Here is a 17,568-nt window from a genome sequence, read left to right on the forward strand (position 1 = left end):
TTTCTCACACAGCTGCCTGGCTTTTAAATTCCTACACCCCCCTCTGCCAACAAAGAAAGACTTAACTAACCTAGTGAGGCAAATCCAGCCCCTTCTCAGATGAATGCTTCAGTTCTCACCTTCAAACACGTCACTTTGTGTTTCAAGTGGAGTGAAATCAAATAGGGGTTCATGGGCTCTGTCGAGCGCACTATACGTGCAGAATGGTTATCTCCTTCAACAGCCAATCCTCAAAGCAGTGCTTTTTCATTTTTCTTCTATGGAATCCTAGACGTAGTGCACTAGAACTGCCCTTTGAAGAGACAATACATGAATCTAGTAGCTCTGTCATGACTGCTATTGTTTCAAGAATTGCCTAAAAAAAAAACAGCTAAATTCCACATTCAGAGCATGTCTTTGGCCTCAACACATTTTTTTCAACATGGCTACGGCTAAGCCGGCAGATCGCAGCTTCCAGCACAAACAATGGCAACAGTGCTGATTGAGCTAACAGTGCTAACCTGAGGGGGGGGGGGGGGGGGGGGGGGGACTGAAGGGTTGGCGCTACACTTTTGCAACGACAACTGTACTTATCAGCTGTAATCGCTGTACGAGTACAGATCAGGACAATACATTAATACACTATCTTTACATAGCAAATAGCAGTTTGCTGCTATATTAATGCTCTAAATATGGTACAGAGAATATTTAACAATTCATCACTCACCAAAATGTGAATAATAATTTCCTGTTTATTTGTCACATTGATAAATTCAGCTCCAGATGTAAATTCAGTGACCGCATGAGTGACTTGGCGGCCCAGACAGGTTCACGCACTGACCATGACCCACAGCCAGCGTCCTCATATCGTTCCCCATCTCTCTCTCTCTCTCTCTCTCTCGCTAACGGAGGTAAAAAAAAAATACCAAAAACTGTGTAGTAAAAATAAAATGTAAGCGAGTCCTGCTGTGGCATCGATTGGCTAAACTTGCACGGAAATGAGGCCCAATACAGTTCAGATTTCAGTTCATATATTTTGAAAAATAAAATGTTTAAATGTTCAGCATCTAGTAGCGTCGCACATTTTATTTGCACATATTGAAATGAATAATTTATTAATTCACATTTTACAGTCCACAATGAACCATCCCACCTCATCAATTAAAAAGGACCATTGAACTAAAAGAATGATGCATCACACGCTTCACGCTTCCCTCAGTTTCTCTCCATATCAATATTATTGATTAAAATCTAGTCATATTTGTACTTTTGGTCTCCGTTCACGTGTTGGCAGCCCTCCATCTGTCCCACTGCTAATTACAAGTTCAGTAGTTCATGTTGGCCAAAGTGTGTTCCCGTCCAACAACTGGACCAACTGAATGTCTCTCTGCTCAGGAGCCTCCAGGGTCCTCCGATAACTCAGCTCAGTCTCCCGGGGTTCCCGCGTTACAAAGAGCAGATCGATCCCGCTCCTTTACAGATTCCACCAGGTCTGGCTGTCAGTGGAAAGCATAGAGCAGGAGGAGGATGGTGCAGACGCCGATCACTGTGCCGAGGATGAGAGAGTCCCTTCTCTTCCGCAGGTTGACCCGCTGGATGAGATTGTTGATGGTTGGGAAACGGTGTGGAAGAACCAACAGTTAAGGAAGATCACAAATATTTGAGTGCTGTGGCCCTTTACACGCACGCACACACACATGCAGCATAAAGGATATTGGCCAGTGTGTTGACCCGGCTCTGTATGGATTTCAAGAAGCCCCGTTGGGAGGTCATGTTCTCCTTGGTCGCCATGGCAATACTAAAAAGACAAGAGAGAGACATGGATTGAGGAGGAACAATAGGCTGCATTTGGTTGCACTCGTTAATACCGTAAAGTGCCTTTGACAGCAAAGGAGTGCACGTATGATTCTCTCAGACACGCAGATGTGACGTGTCTGATCCGTGCAAAGAGAGATGGTGAAATGTTTTGTAATTAAGGATTTAGAATTCACCCGTGCCGAGTATCGGAAAAACAACTCAGATTGCACAGTGGGGAGCATCCGCCTGGATATCAGCGTTTGAAAAAAACAATCATCGATCATCCCTTCAATCATCGAAATGTCACCAATCGGCACAAGCCTACGTCCCGCCATCTAAATTCAGTCCCTACGAACTGCACCGTATCTAACAGCTACATTTAAGTCAAGATTTCAAGCTTTCGGGGCAGAAAAGCAAATGAAATCCAATAAAACAATTGTGTTATCCAAAAAAAAAACATGTTGTCACCTATTTAACGATAACGATAATATTATAGGATGTGAAACTGTGTAGTGAATAAGAATGGGTATTTAAAGACTACACGACTGTAGGCACATCCATGCTACAAGTAAAGGAATTATTCTGAAACACAAGTCATCCCATCAGGTTCTCCTTCAGCTGTACGTGGGTGCCTGCAGTATGCGTGTGAGCTGCCTTGGCTTGTAGAAGGAAGGCATGACGTTGCTGTGATATTGTAGCTCTCTTGCTCTCCAACCTGGGCATCAGCAACTTTCAGTACGGGGGAAAGTGCAGTTGGGCAGTTAGCTGCAAAAGTTTCAGGCCCTTTGTTTTCCCTCTGCGGCGTCTGTTACACACAATAATCAATGACTGGCAGCTACTGAGCCCATGTTAGTGCCCTTCACAGTGCGAAAAAGAAATCAGCTCCCTAAAACCGTCCGACAAAGTCAAAATATCGACCCAAGTAAAGTGTTGATATGCTCAAAAAACAGGTGTGACAACAATATTATGGAACTCTTGAACAGCAGGGTGACAACCTGCAGTAAGCACTGTCCAAAGGGACCAACTCCTCCCATCCCAGAGTGACAGAGTGTGTGTGTGTGTGTGTGTGTGTGGTGTCATGGCATCTCCTGACAGTCCGCAGTCTTGGCCTGCAGCTGTGTTTTAGGGATCATGTTCTCCTCAGTCAGGAAGAAACACTTTGCTGATTCCAGCAACCTTGACACGCCTCTATCCCAATGTGAACCGGCTCACGAGCATCTGGGCTGGAGCATGACGGTTCCCCATCACAAACACTCTATGGGCCAACGGAGTGGTCTCAAGTTGTCGATTAACCCGTCAAGTTGAAGTCAATTCAAACAAGTCAAAAATAACAAAATCAATAAATATTCCTCGGGGGGGCTTTATAATCTGTAGAACACGCGACACCAGCTATCCTAAGACCGAGGTCCATTCAGACAAGGAAAGAGGGGGGGCCAATAACAAATTTTAGTCATTTTCGCAGAGGGCCTCTTTCCTGTTTTATGGCTCCAATAGGATCAAGTTACTCGATACATTTTTATAAAATGTGTTCCGATGTAAGGAACATTCAGTTCATCATCAAAAATAGATATAATGAAAATGTACAGCTCTGCCAGATGTTTTCTCTTATACGATATGTCAAAAGAATTGTTTTTTTCTCTTTTGTCAGGAGGCTGTATCCTAGAGACTCAAAAAGAGTATCGTTTGATATATACAGGCCCATAGGTTAACTCTATTTTCTTAAATTGCATTTCTAAGATTGGGTTAGGAAGAAAATGTTATTTTTTTTTTTTTTTAGGTAGAATTTATTAATTTCCTCACTCAGGGTTAGCATTTCTGCCATATAGTGGCTGCGGAAGGATGAGGCAAGTAGGTCTTACCTTATTGTGTCATCCATCACTCGGTCCGAACTATAGACAAAGAGCAGGAAGAAAAAGATGAAGTTATTGACATGAGAAAACAAAACGTAGCAACACATGGAATGGTGATAAATAAATGAAGTGGGGGCTGTTACCCTGATCAGTTTCAGATTGGCTGCAATAAATACTGAATTCTAATCGTGTGACACTGAACTGAAATTAATTCTTATGTTGTTTGGGACTGGATTTCCTTTTCTCGTCTCTGTATCAATCTCATCAACTCCCACAGAACCCGATTAGAATCTTCCCACTGACATCAGGCGGGTCACGTCTCTTTGTGCACTCAACACTCGTTTCAGATGCTTGCTTTTGTCCTACAGAGAATATTAGAAGGCACACACACACACAACGAACCCTTTATGTTGTATAAAACTTTCGTAATCAGTTTTGTGTCTCAGGTTGCTCATAAACAATAATGCTCTTAGCGGTTTATTCCCTAATTGGAATCAATTTGGATGATGTTTCAGAGAACTAAAGTGAAAGCAAACAAACAAAACTGCAGGGCTCGTTATGTCCTATTTCAACATCCATTCAACAACTCCACTTCCTCATTGTGCAGCTCCATTATGTGGTTTCTGGTAAGCTCATGGCATCCTTTTATTATCCAACCAAAAGTTACAGAAAGAGAGGGAAGGTCTCTCAAAGGTTCCTACCTTAATCCACAACCATCTCCAACCTTCACTGAAACCTTCTCTCACACCTTAACTTGACCATCTCAAGGCTAAATATGTTTAATCTACTCGATCGGCATAATCTTTTGTGTTTTGTTTTCTCTGTTTTGCTGGTCAGCCCTCAAAGAAGTTTCAAAAGATCCAGTTTATTAAAAATGATTAATTCAAGGAAGACATAATAATCTCAAAAGAAAAGCTCATTTTGATTATTATTACAGAGGGAGCACTGCAAAGCTCATTCAGGTAGACCAAAAATGATGGCATCATAACTACAAAACCAAGCAATACCATCCAGGGGTTCTAATCCAAATGCGATTGTGGAGCACGGATGTGACCTTCTACAATTCACTTATGTGGTCAAGTATTGGCCAACTGATTTCTCGAAGGACAGGCCATTTTCTGGGTTATATTTATTGGTGTAATCACTTTGAGATTGGCCGTGCTAATGGCCTGTAATGCCAGCATCCTTCCCTCTGCTGGTGGGCCAAACAGGACCGACCTCAACCAGTTAACTTTGATTGTTGGATGTAATTGCTGTAATCCCAGGAGTGTCGCCAAGAAGACTGGACACTGCGAGGGACGTTGTGCGACAGTGTGGGCGGGACAGCCTTCTGTTCTTGGATCATAGCTCCGCACACAAGCACCGGTCTGCTATGTGGCAGTAGGTTGTAATATATCTTGGTTTTGTCACACTGAAATGGAATCATTTACAGGAATCAACTCATTTGGTAAAATGGGATGTAACTGGCACATCATTCAGAATGAAGGCTGGCAGTTTGGCCCAGGTGGATTGTGGGAAAAGTACGGTTGGTTGTGATGCAAAGAGCAGTGGAGTCAGGCCAGCTATAACTTAAAACAACTCACTGTCATTTGTAAATCTTACTAACCCAGTATGCTTATAAGATCAAGCAATGGCCTCACAAAGGCTGCAAGAAGAATGTGGTTAGATGAAGGCCAGACAGCCACATGACACCTGATGGAAGATCATGGTGGACGGACAAACGAGTGACAGAGAAAAACAAACCTTTAACTGTCTGTCTGTCAACAGTGTTCACCTTATAAACTAGGACTTGAAGCGCAAAAGAGAGAGCGGCTGTGAGCCGAGGTGAGCCTTGATTCATGGAGCTTTTATATGCAAAGATGAGATGAGGGGAAGCATTGATGCGTTATCTCCTCCCCCCCCCCCCCCCCCCCCCCCCATCATCAAGCTGCAGCTGGGAGGTTGATCGTACAGTCACATTCATACATGTGGCCTTCTGGGATTTTTTTCTGTGTTCCTTCCATTTTCCCCAGTCAGTGGCATATTGCTGAAGTCATGCTATAGCTCATTAGCTCCAAGCTAATTGCTTTTCCCAGTGTGATGGATCCACCCACCCTCACCCCCATGTTCTCTTGCCATCTCATGCCACACACACACACACACACACATAGCATGCACGCATCCTTCCACCAAAAAGATGTGCGCATTGGCAGTGTTACGCAGGTACCATCCATGGCTACAGAGACGAATAGATAATCAAACCATTAACCAATTTGTTTTCTGTTAATCACTTATTTGACTATTCAAGTGGTATTTCTGAAAAGGAAACGCTTTGCAGCAACCTCCCCGAGAGTAATGCTCTGTCACGTTGGCTTTTAAAGCAATGTCAGGCAACGAATACAATCAGCCAGGTAAACTGAAGCATTCATTACTTTGCCGAGGAAACAGTCGAGCAAATCTTGGCAACAGATGCAGAAAGCAAACTGCATCAGCAAAGAGGTGAAGCGGCCACAAATCAAAGCTCGGAGCTACACACTCAGCACAGCTTACGAATGGTGAGATTCACAGAGATGATCCTTACAGTGAGACTGCCAGTCACCAACTCTGGCCAATTCATATTGGACTTTTGTAAAAAATGACAATCTCCAAAATCCTCTGTTTGACAGGATGTCCTCATCAGAGTGACCACGACCATTAGAGCATTTCCTACATGAACTGTTAATAAACTCGTTCTAGTTTATTCATTCAACACCGACATTTATGGCAGAGCGAGATGGAAACAGATCTACGAGGTAGAACAGGACTAGGGATGCACTGATACCGGATCAGATATCGGGTCGATACCGACTCCAATAGCTGGGTCGGGTATTGGTAACAATGGAGCCGATCTATTATTAAATACTGTACACATTATAGACTGGAATTTGACTTCCTGTTCAAGTTCTGACCTATTTGTTGATTTTATGATCATTCTAATTTATGATTTTAAAAATAAACAAGGTTCCATTAATTGTATATCTATATATTTATTAAAGTTAAGCCAGATGTTGCCTTACTTATCAGAGAATACTCCCAGTCACTTCCACACATTGAGGCATACGGCCTTTTAATTAAACACTGGTGTTGGATCGGGACTCGGTATCTGCCAAAACCCAAAGGCAAGGCATCGGTATTGATATCAGGACTGAAAAAGTCACTTACTAAACAGCATCAAGTTAAATTCAGCCAACACTAATACAAACACCAGCTCAAGTATCAAAAGGTCACTGCAAGCTGCGGCGGCACGTTGTAAAAGTTGAACCGTCTTAAACTCTGAACAGCTGTGTGTGCCGCTGTCGCTGCCACCCTTGGCGGTGGCTCGCTGATGTCTGAAAGCACCTTAAGTGTCACTCTTATTTACCGGTGTCTCTTGCAACAACAGCTTTTTTTAAAACATAATGTAGAGGGAGGTCTGACTGATGAAGAACTAAAGAGGAGGAGGTTATCTTAAACATTCATCTGGCCACGTCAGTCTTATTAGATTCAGGCTGGCAAGCACTCCACCCACTGCAGAAATCTGTAGATTAACTGGAAGGGACTTTTTCTTTGGGAACGGATTCTTCTTAGCTGATCAGTTTGGCAATGCTGGTACCAAGACTTGCCAATATATAACACGCACACGCCATTTCTCTGGCCAATAACAAATTTTAGTCATTTTCACAGAGGGCCTCTTTCCTGTTTTATGGCTCCAATAGGATCAATCAAGCGTAACTCGATCCTCAACTCTAATCTCCTCCCGTCGTCGTCAATGGTCTGGGGGAAGCCCTCTAACATGGGATGTGGTTTAATAGGATAATTCTATTATGGATATCCTGATCAATTGCGCTGGATTGACTCGAGGGCTCGGCTGCTGGGAATGCTGAAGAAGGTTCAACACAATGTGCCACAAAGCCAACCTTGTTCTCATTTCACTTTGCTATGAGCCCAATTTTAATAAATGAGAAAAGAGAGTGTCTTATCTTCCCTTCCAGAATCCAAGGTACAAGGCAGACTGATTATTTTCAGGGCCACTCCCTCAGTGGCAGGACAGGAAGAATGACTCCCTCTGCTTCAGGACGTTTCACTTGGGTCTTTCCTTGTGGTGTCATAGTGAGTATCACAATGACACAGTGTCTATGTGGATCTTTGGGAAAAAACCCTGTGGGGCTAAACTGACAGAATGCTACAGCAATTAAACTTCATTAATGAATTCACTGAAGGAGTCTAGAGGTGGCAGCATTCTGCAGCTGCAGCACTCTCTTGGAAACATTTTCCCAATGTGACCAGTGGCCTCTTTTTCCTCAAATTTATTGTAAAATCTGCAAACCGGGTTTATCTTTGAATCATTAAAAAAAAAATGTAATTGCAGGGTTATCTCATCTATGCCATGGCAAAAACAGGTGAAGCCTGTTTTTGAATGAATGAAAAGGTCTTTTATGGGGGATAATTGGGATATTATTCCTTTGAGAGGTTGAAAGAGGAAACAAATATTCAGCCACAGAGCGAATCAATGAGGCTGCTTTGTATTTGCTATGTTCAAATCCTCAAGCCTGGGTAAGGTTAGCCTTCTGTGTATCATTTGTGTGCGTGTATGTTCCCTGCTGACATCCAATTTTACTTTCAACATAGGGTGCCTCTCACACTTCCCCCCCCCCCCCCCCTCTCTCTCTCTCTCTCTCTCTCTCTCTCACACACACACACACACGAACAGATTTCACAAACTATGCCACCTCATGCAGTGCTGGGGAGTCAGCCAAATGATAGTAGGACACTAATGAGGTTGCTGGCAGATCATAGTGTACTGTGTCAATATCACAAGTGTGCCTAACTTTTTCCAACTTTAAGATGCTAAATTGTAGAAAACATGTTGGATTAGTTTACGCTGCATCATGTGACAAGAAGGTAAATCCTCTCTACATCTAATCTAAACCTGTCTCTGCGCACATTTTCTCCGACAGCACATCAAGTAAAACAAACTTTTTTTTTTTGTCTCCACCAGCCAGAAAAAAGCACTCAAATCCAAACTGTCCTGAATTATACAACAAACTCTAGTTTAATGAATGCACCGTCGTGAAAGCGTGGCTTCCCATCTGCTGGAGAGTAAAAGCATGAAGAGATAAAGGGCCGTGGGTTGACGGAGCTTAACAAAGCGAGCATTAGCGGCAGCAATGATTTCCAGTGTTATTCCAAATAGCTGCGCTGCACTTTCAAGATGAGTTAGTTCCAAAGCTTTGATTTCTGGGAAGTTGAGGCTATTGCTTTGCCAGGAAAGGCTGTACAGCTCTGGAGAAAAATGGCAGCTACTTTCTACTTTTAACTGCTGTGATTGAAACACCAACACTAATAACTAATAAGCATCTTTAAAAACTCTGCTCTGAGTGTATTACAAAGTGGGATTCTTGATTTCTTCAAATTCCTTAGATGGAGCAAAGAAAAGGTGAAGGGAACTTACTTTCTCAGATGCTCATGCTCCTTCAGAAACATCTCTGTTCTTCTGTTGTTGACCCCGGAGCCACTCTTGTAGGACCTGAAAAAGGGGAAACGCAGACGCAATGGTAAAAACAACACCGTCACAAATTAAAAGAAGGTTATGCTACAATATTTGCTATTTGTTTTATCTGACACTAATGATTCTTGTCTGTTCAAATCAGTGCACGCAGGAATGGCATCAAAACCTTTTCTTACCCCCCCCCCCCCCCCCCCAACAGTCAGAAGACCACTGGGTGAAAATAGCTTGCTGCTACAGTGCCTTGCACCCCCCTTTGGTGTTTTTCCTGTTTTGTTGCATTACAGGCTGGAATTGAATGGCTTGCATGTAATGGTCCTACTTTACATAGTCAAAATCTGTGAAGTGAAAGAAAAACTAAAACGGGATTTCTTTAGTTATGTATTTTTTAAGCAATGTCTTGTTTTCTGGCCTCTTTTTCATGAAGCCCTGCTCCGTGGAGCTTAAAGTGGTCTTATGGACTGATAGTCCAATTTCCAGTGTGGAGCTTCCAATCACTTCCAGGGTTATCGTTAGTCTCGTTGCTGCCTCTCTGATTAATGTCATCCTTGGTCCTCTCTTGGCCGGTTTGTTGCCGTGCCATATTTGTTCTATCTTGTAATAATGGACTTACGGTGCGTCTGGTGACACTTTTTGCATACAGGTGGACTTTTATTTAACCAATGATGACACTTCTGAAGGTAATTGATAGCACCGGAGCGTAGCTAGGGGCTTCACAGCAAAGGGGATGAATACACATGTATGCACAACTTTCTTTTGTTTTCATTACACTACACCACTTTTGACAGTTTTGTGTCGGTCCAATGCATAAAATCCAAATTTAATTTGAATTTCAGGTAATGCAACACAATAGGAAAAATCTGTCAGTCTTTGTCTACACAAGCTCTTTGAAGTCGGCCATCCCACTGAACATTGGGGACCTATTGGCATGGTATAAGGTGTGGTGGAGCCTTACTGGTTCACACAAACTGCAAACACAAGCGGCCTAAAGCTCTTTATCCAACTAGCTCACTGCGGAAACTTATTCTTTTACTATTTATTGCAATATTTCATCCAAGCCATTGACAAAAAGCACAGGCAGAACTTTTGTGTGGACCAATTTTTTTTTAATCAAATTGCAAGTCGGCGCCAATACCACTGCATTTACGCTTTACAGTAAAAGCCCTCTTGTGGTTCACCAATGGAAAGCTTTTAATGTGAAGAGGGCAGCGGCAGGAAATATATTCGCTTTGCATTAGCAGTAACTTAACACAGCGGATTCAGCACCGGTATGGTTGCAGTAGAGCAGATAAGAAAACAGACCGTTAATGGCTGGTTAAAAGTAAGGACGGCGTGGAAGGAGTGGAACGAACCACCGCACATTTACACACAAGCTTCTACCGTTATGATAGCTGATCCACTGCATGGTATGTTGAGCCGATTAGTTTACTGCAACAACACAACATGGAAGGGCAGCGATGACCATCTTCCTGTGGTAATTCCCTGCTATGAAGCAGCAATTAGAAATGCCTAAAAACCACAGCTCTGCATGCTACAACACAGCTAAAAACATCATACTGGGCAGTGGGAAAGGGCCAAAGCCTGACCTATTACAAAGCTATCTGGTAGTAAATGGATGGGTTGTTAAACCACTCACAGAGCAAACACATCACACACACACACACACATTCTCTTCTGCATCAGCCACTCTGTGACAGTATGAGCGGTCCAAGAACAAATGTGCCTACTTCATCCCCAGAGCGCCATCAGACGCCGCTGAATGGAAAAACCACATTCAGTGCACACGCAGCACGCTCCATAGCGGCTACCTTGAACGCCCCACCGGCAGAAGCTGATGCCTTTGCGGGGCTAGAATTGCCCACACTGACAGCTCGCTTCATCACTCCAGCAGGTTTTTTTTTTTTTTTTTTAAAAGGGCACTGATGTAAATCAGGAAAGCTGTCATTGTTGTTGCTGACATTTAGAATCAAAGCAGGAGGAGAGGGAGCTGCACCAGTCTACTGCTATGAGTGGTGCAGCTGTGCGTGCACATGTGTGTGCGTGAGAATATGTTTTGTTGACAGAGTCTGCAAGTACATAGAAAGATACTGACACAGTTGCCTACATGCTCTAGCTCTCTACTGCCCTCTGTCTGACAAATGGGACAAAAGGCTCAGCTGCAGCAGAAACGGCCATCACTGCATCACCGTTTAGCTTTCCAAACACAACTTAAACTGCATTATCTTACATCAACCCTTACACACGACACTAAGGTGTTGTTATGATGAAAGTTCTAAACTAGGCTGCTCTAGCCCAAGAACTGTGATCGAGGATTTTGTCCGTACGCACCTCTGAAAAGATCAGACGAAAAGTGTCTCAGCGATATCACGTTAGCTGATATTTTAGTTAAACCTCATAAGATGCATTACAGGCAAGGCAGTTCAACAGATCCAAGTGTTGAAAAATAACAGGCCGTCCTTCCAGCTGTCCAGGATCGACTTTCCCCCGTAGCCCACCAGCAGTTGTAACTCCCCTACCTGTAAGCTTCAGACGGTTCTCTCATTAGCGGCCCCCGGGCACATTAGTCATCGTTAGCCTGAGCAAATGGGTCAACAAGACTCGAGGCTCATTTCTATGCATTAGATTCATCAGCAGCGAGCCCATTAGTCAGGTCAGTGGCACTCCCTAGAAATGTGATTTAGTGGGGAAGATTGGGGGGGGCGGGGGGGGGGGGGGGGGGCGGCTGGGCTGTTGCAAGTAGTGCTGACCTCATGGGATGGAACTTACCGAGGAGATAAACAGTGAATGTAATTGCCAATGTGCAGCGTAACTTGAAGTTATAATTGGACAATAATGGCTTGGTGGTGCATTGATACATGTAGTTTTAAAATAGGTTAACTTAAAGCATACGAGTATGTGTTGAATAAGAGATACTACAAAAACAAACAATTATACATTATCTATAGAAAACATGGAGGCACAACTGTTGATAGCCCGCTATATATTCCCCAAATCCAATGTATACAAGTAAGTTTATGATTACACCGATATAACCTTAGCCAAATACTAATAGGAAGAAAACAAATTATTTAGTAATACAAGAACGGACAAGTTCTTATGAACGAGACATCTTTAAATGGGTTTATGCGTGAGAAAGATGTACGATACAAAGTGACGATGAGGCCTATGGGACGTGTAGGACTGTACGATGCATCTGCAGACCATCTGCATACTACAGTAGATGGATGGAAAGTCAATAGGAATCCTGCAGTGCTCACCGTACGCTCACTGCTGCGTCTTACAGATCAATAAGCCATTACAAAAAAAACACAAGAGTCACGGTTTGTGGGAGCCTCCATCTCATTTCAATGCGCTCCCTCGGAGCCGAGCCAATCGGAGCAGAGGACACACTTTCTCAATTCGAGGCCAGAGAGGCCGTGAATCTTCTTTGGTTTTAATGGCCGACATTTTTCAAAAGCAGGCCAGGTGGAAGTCAAGGTTCAACTATCCCTCTAAGGAATAAAAAGGTCCACCACATAAAAACACTGAATAATGCTCGGCAGTTTCTATTCCTCCACAGCCACTAAGATCAAACACAAAGCAATGCATCACGTGACAATATTATTTGTTTTGTATGCAATACCATGAACAGCTTCAAGGTGTGCGTTGGCTCCGACTCCTCGTTTACTGTACCTTCAGCAGTCAATACAGTTATCAATAGTTATGTGCATTGAAATTGGTTTTACAGTGTCAATAAACTACAGAGTACATATTCCCATAACTTTGGACACATGCTGGTGAATGACCAGCACGGTCAAATTAATCCAAAAGGTGGTGCGACCAGTTACTCACTCAATGTCTTTCCTGACAGAACCAAGCAGGTCTTCCCTTTCCCTGATGGCCAAGAAGTTGCCTTTGGTTTTATGGAATTCATGCGTGTAATCCTGCATAAACCAAGAGACAATGAAGAAGGGGGTTGAGGAGGAACACACAGTGAACACCAAGAGGACTACATGGAAACACTGAGGCATGTGTGCTTCACAAAGTTGTTGTGTTTTACAGAAAACAAAAAGACATGTAAAGTAGAATATATAGAGTACATCAAATAGATGAGCAAACCTGTAGGATGTCTCTGTGTCTCTGGAGCGTGTGCATGAGTGCAGCGTTGAGAGAAGCTGTGCCCGGGGTGTTGGTGTACTCTGCCATCTTGTCGTTCACTACAGTCAGCTGACAGAGAGATGGAAATTGAATTGATTGCCAGATGGAGCAGGAAGACATCAGGGAGAACAGGAGAGCAGCAGATACAAGGTAAAGACTCACACAGAATACAAACAACACGTGTCAATTCAAGGATGAACACTTTATATCAAAGGGATGTCTTTCATGCCAAATAGACAAATGATACAAGGCATTATTGGGATAACTGCATCGTAGCATTTTGAGATTAGAAATGCACAATATTACTATCAAAATGTAGTCGTTGTGTTTGACTAATACCTCTTGTAATTGTGTCGAATGAAAAACTTTAGTTGAACGGAGTCGAATACAATAAAAGAACTTTAGGGTCCAATGCAAACCAATGTGAAGAAGTGGAGCCTGCAGTCCGCTCTCTCCTTGACGGAAGACAAGACCCTTGGCATAAATCCAGTGCTTTTCTTATTACAGTCTTTCTGTTGACCTTTTATGGGCTGCTGGCCCATGAGAACTGACTTACTTTGGCCAGCAGCTGTTCAATCTCCACTGACATGGTGTCAAACATCCTGTCTTGGGTTGAGTTGTTGAGCAGTGGGGTAGTGTCTGACCTTGAGGAGGCAACCAAAGAATGGAGAACAATTAGAGAGATTACTTAAAGTTGTTTGTTTTGCTGGTTTTTATATGTGTGACTTCACATATCTGTAGATGCTTGTGTGATCAATCTTGCGCACTTGTGTTTCAAACTTTTGTTTACCAAATGACATAAATTTGCCTCCAAATGAAAATACATGTTGAATTAGAAATGACTCACTTTAATAAGTAATGTTCATGTAAAATATTTTAATAACAACCCACGTAGGAAGGACGTCAGACATTCCTCTGGGAAACAGACACTACTCCCCCCATACACACATCCTAAGTGTGATTGATTATTTAGCATGGGTAGTTCATGGATTTCTTAGCTGGTGATGGTTTAGATAGATAGATAGATAGATAGATAGATAGATACTTTATTCATCCCCAGGGGGGAATTTGTTTGTAGCAGCAGTAAACAAAGTTACAGAGTAAACATAAAAATATGAAAGATGCTCAATATATACACAATACAATAAGATAACAGAGCAGAATATAATACATTTAAAAGAAATCAAGAAAATAAAAAATGCACAGTATATACAATAAAATAGAATGGTATTAAATGAACTAACTAAAAAACAGTAGTGCATGCAAGGATCACCAACAGCAAACAACAACAGTGTAGCAGTGTTGTAGTCAATTGAAGGACGATCTGGCCAGAGGTGACTTGTTATAGTCTTATTGCAGTGGGCAGGAATGTTCTCCTGTATCTGTCCTTAGTGAGCGTCTCATGTGAGGATGCATCAGTAGAATTGTACACTGACTGGCGTCAACAAAGAATGTTTTATAGACCATTTCTAGAGAAGTTATTTTCAAGAAATGAAATTTAAGGTGAGCTAGAGCTCAAATTTGCATCCCTTTAGCTCGCAAGCAGTGGCTTGATTACAAAAAGGAAACTAAAAGTGAACTGGTACTGCTAATAATAAAATCTCCTTAACTTACTAGTGTAGCTAGAGAACAACAGCCTTTGTGTTGGTATGGATTCAATGTATTGGTATGGATTCAATGTATTGTTCATAGACACTTCCTTCCTGCAGCCAACCCTTTCCTGTGAGGGCAAGCGTCCACACACACATCCAGTGGCCTCTGACCACTACAACTACTAGGCCCCTTTTATGATCACTTTTTAAAATTCTCACTAAATCAAGGACACTTCAAAATGTCAAATAAAATTGTGGGGGAAAAAATGCCCATTGTTCTTTCCAGGAACCCAAGGTGACATCTTTAAGTTCTTTATTTTTGTCAAATGCAACAATAAATATACAATCCAATGATATTAAATTACATGAAATACATTATTATTACATTATTATTAAATACATGAAAAAGAAAAGCAGCAAACCCTTTTAGAAGCTGGAACCAGAAACGTTTGGGCATTTATACTTGAATATACAAATGTGTTCTTGCTTTGATTTACCAAGTAAAGAGCAGTGTGACGTGCTGCGTGTACTTGGTTAACTCTACAGGTGAGACGGATCTTACGTGTCTCCTCGACGTCCATCCCTGGAGCTGCTGTAGCTGGTGCACAGTTTACTGAAGGAGACCAACTTCAGGTCGAGTTCATTCTCCAACTGTCTGGCCTGCTTTCGCAGATCTGTAACACACACAGACAGAGAGAGAGAGACAGAACAATTAAGCGCTTAACGACGGCTCATGTTAGTTTAATGCCACAGCCATAAGCAATGGCATCATGATTAGAGCAACGCTTTCTTCCTAGTACGTTAAGAGTGACATGAACGTAGTAGCTAACTTACATAAACCGAGGGAAAAAATAAACAAAACACCATCTAATGAGTGCGACAGCTGGCACAACGGCCTCTCAATGTGTGTAGTTGATGAATCGTTTAGAGTGGCGACATGAATTTAACTCAACAGTTACAGAAATAACGTTGATTTGCATGGCGACATGTTAGCTAGCTTGTTGGGAGCTAGTCGTTGTAGAGACACGTAACGTTATGTGTTCAAACCACAGATGTGAGACAAACGCGCCGACAGCGGCAGGTTAATTGTTGGAATTGTGAAAACTGTAGCAGCTGTTGCTTTACATTCCGTTTTCTTAAATCGAGTCCCTCTTACCTTCCCAGTAGTTGCTGCCTCCTATTCCTGACATCTTTGTTGTCCTGCGACGTCACCGAGTTCCGGGCTGGGTGTGTCACGTGTCCGAACCAGAACAAGACGTTCCACTGACACGAAAAAATATAGAGGTGTTTTTATCGCCCTCAGCTGAGCCTCTCAGGCAACACACTCCTCAGGATCCACCAGGCTCCACATATAACAGCCAGCTAATACAATATAAACAGCGCCACCTAGAGGTCATTTGGGATCCCACAGTAAGTTTCAAACAATTAGTTACATTATGGGTTAACTTTGATATATCATATACAGATACACAATATATTGTAGATTATATGTATACCGTCAAATTGTGTGATAATTGATGTCAATTTTGTGTTTTTGTACTGTTAAACCCCTACGAGAAATGTTTAATGTTTGCATCATATAGGAGTTTTAAAAAAAAAACAATTATTTGTTTATATTTTTTAATAGACGTAGCACGCACACCATTGCCTAGTTGGTCAAATGAACAACAACAATATTTTATTGATAAATGTTGACAAGTAACAGGATGTTTGGTTTTACTTGTGCAATTTTGATTCAATGCATCACACGTTCCCAGTATGGCCTCCTTCTTTCTCGCTGTAATAAAACACTTACAATATCAAGATTTCATAATGTCACTCTGATTGTGGTCCCCCTATGTTGGAAAAGTATCTGCATTTTCATAGCACTTCTCAACCTTCATACCACACAATTCACTTTACACTTTCACTCACACGTGTACAGGTATATATTCACACATTAGCCATCAGGGGAAATTTTGGTTTCAGTGTCTTGCTCAAGGACACTTTGACATGTAGAAAGGAGGAGCAAGCGATCGAATCACCAACCCCTGCCTGCAATTAAATGACGACCCGATTGACCCGATGAGCCACAGTGTCCTCCAATCTCCCCAATTATTAGAAATAGCACAATGCTAAAGAAAAGAGCGGTTCAGAAGTGTTTCATTCAATGGTTTTATGAGTTGTTGTGCATTGTTAGCATGTCATGATCACACAGAGGTTTTTATTGGGATGTTTTGTGTAGATTCATGGTTAACATGAATTGCATTTATTTTTCCATTCTCATTTGTCAAACATTATGTACAGTTGATTCCAGTTCATATAAAATCTTCACACCAACACTGTGACCCCGACACACACTCAACTTTCAAAATTCATACGCACGCATCCACAGACACAGTATAAGAAAGAAAAATTATGTACAAAACTGTCTCCCTACGCAGACATTAGGTTTTTACTGATGACCGCTGCATTTGATAAAAAGGAAAAGAATCTCCCCTCGAAGCAATTGGAAATCGAGGCAAATTCATTCGTGAACAAGAGTCTATTACTTCAAAAATTGTGATGAGAAACATGCACGGCATTCCCAGGAGCCACCTTATTTTAATGATCCAGTGCATCAGTTTTAATTAGACAGAAATATTTACACAGATTTCTGATGCAAAGAAAACTACGTTTGGATTGTTTTGATATTTCGATTCAAATTCACCAGGAGATGCTTCTAGTTAAA

The 17,568-nt window shown here is 42.1% G+C and overlaps 1 protein-coding gene across 2 annotated transcripts; it reads right to left on the reverse strand.

Moving 5' to 3' along the window:
• Positions 1-713: 713 nt before the first annotated feature.
• Positions 714-16,100, reverse strand: gosr1 (golgi SNAP receptor complex member 1). 2 transcript variants are annotated; one of them, XM_076099989.1, is made up of 9 exons: positions 16,015-16,100; positions 15,421-15,532; positions 13,823-13,910; positions 13,228-13,335; positions 12,961-13,052; positions 9,076-9,150; positions 3,636-3,665; positions 1,694-1,777; positions 714-1,602 (listed from the first exon to the last, which is right to left on the reverse strand). In XM_076099989.1, exons 1-9 carry the CDS (start codon positions 16,046-16,048, stop codon positions 1,479-1,481), a joined length of 747 nt encoding a protein of 248 aa, XP_075956104.1. In that variant the 5' UTR covers positions 16,049-16,100; the 3' UTR covers positions 714-1,478. The 2 variants fall into 2 exon arrangements, with proteins under 2 accessions (XP_075956104.1, XP_075956106.1); XM_076099991.1 differs by lacking the exon at positions 16,015-16,100 and having other exon boundaries at positions 15,356-15,491.
• Between the last annotated feature and the right edge of the window lie 1,468 nt (positions 16,101-17,568).

The sequence above is a fragment of the Anarhichas minor genome, unplaced genomic scaffold (genome assembly GCF_050575085.1).
Source record: "Anarhichas minor isolate MPS153535 unplaced genomic scaffold, ASM5057508v1 ptg000026l, whole genome shotgun sequence".
Lineage (NCBI taxonomy): Eukaryota > Metazoa > Chordata > Actinopteri > Perciformes > Anarhichadidae > Anarhichas > Anarhichas minor.

Excerpts from the sequence above, each read along its gene's own strand:
- gosr1 (XM_076099989.1), bottom strand. The coding sequence starts at position 16,048 with ATGTCAGGAATAGGAGGCAGCAACTACTGGGAAG. Across the intron at positions 13,911-15,420 it reads GATGGACGTCGAGGAGACAC|GTCAGACACTACCCCACTGC; the intron begins GTAAGATCCGTC and ends TGCCTCCTCAAG. Across the intron at positions 3,666-9,075 it reads GAGCATGAGCATCTGAGAAA|TTCGGACCGAGTGATGGATG; the intron begins GTAAGTTCCCTT and ends CTTTGTCTATAG.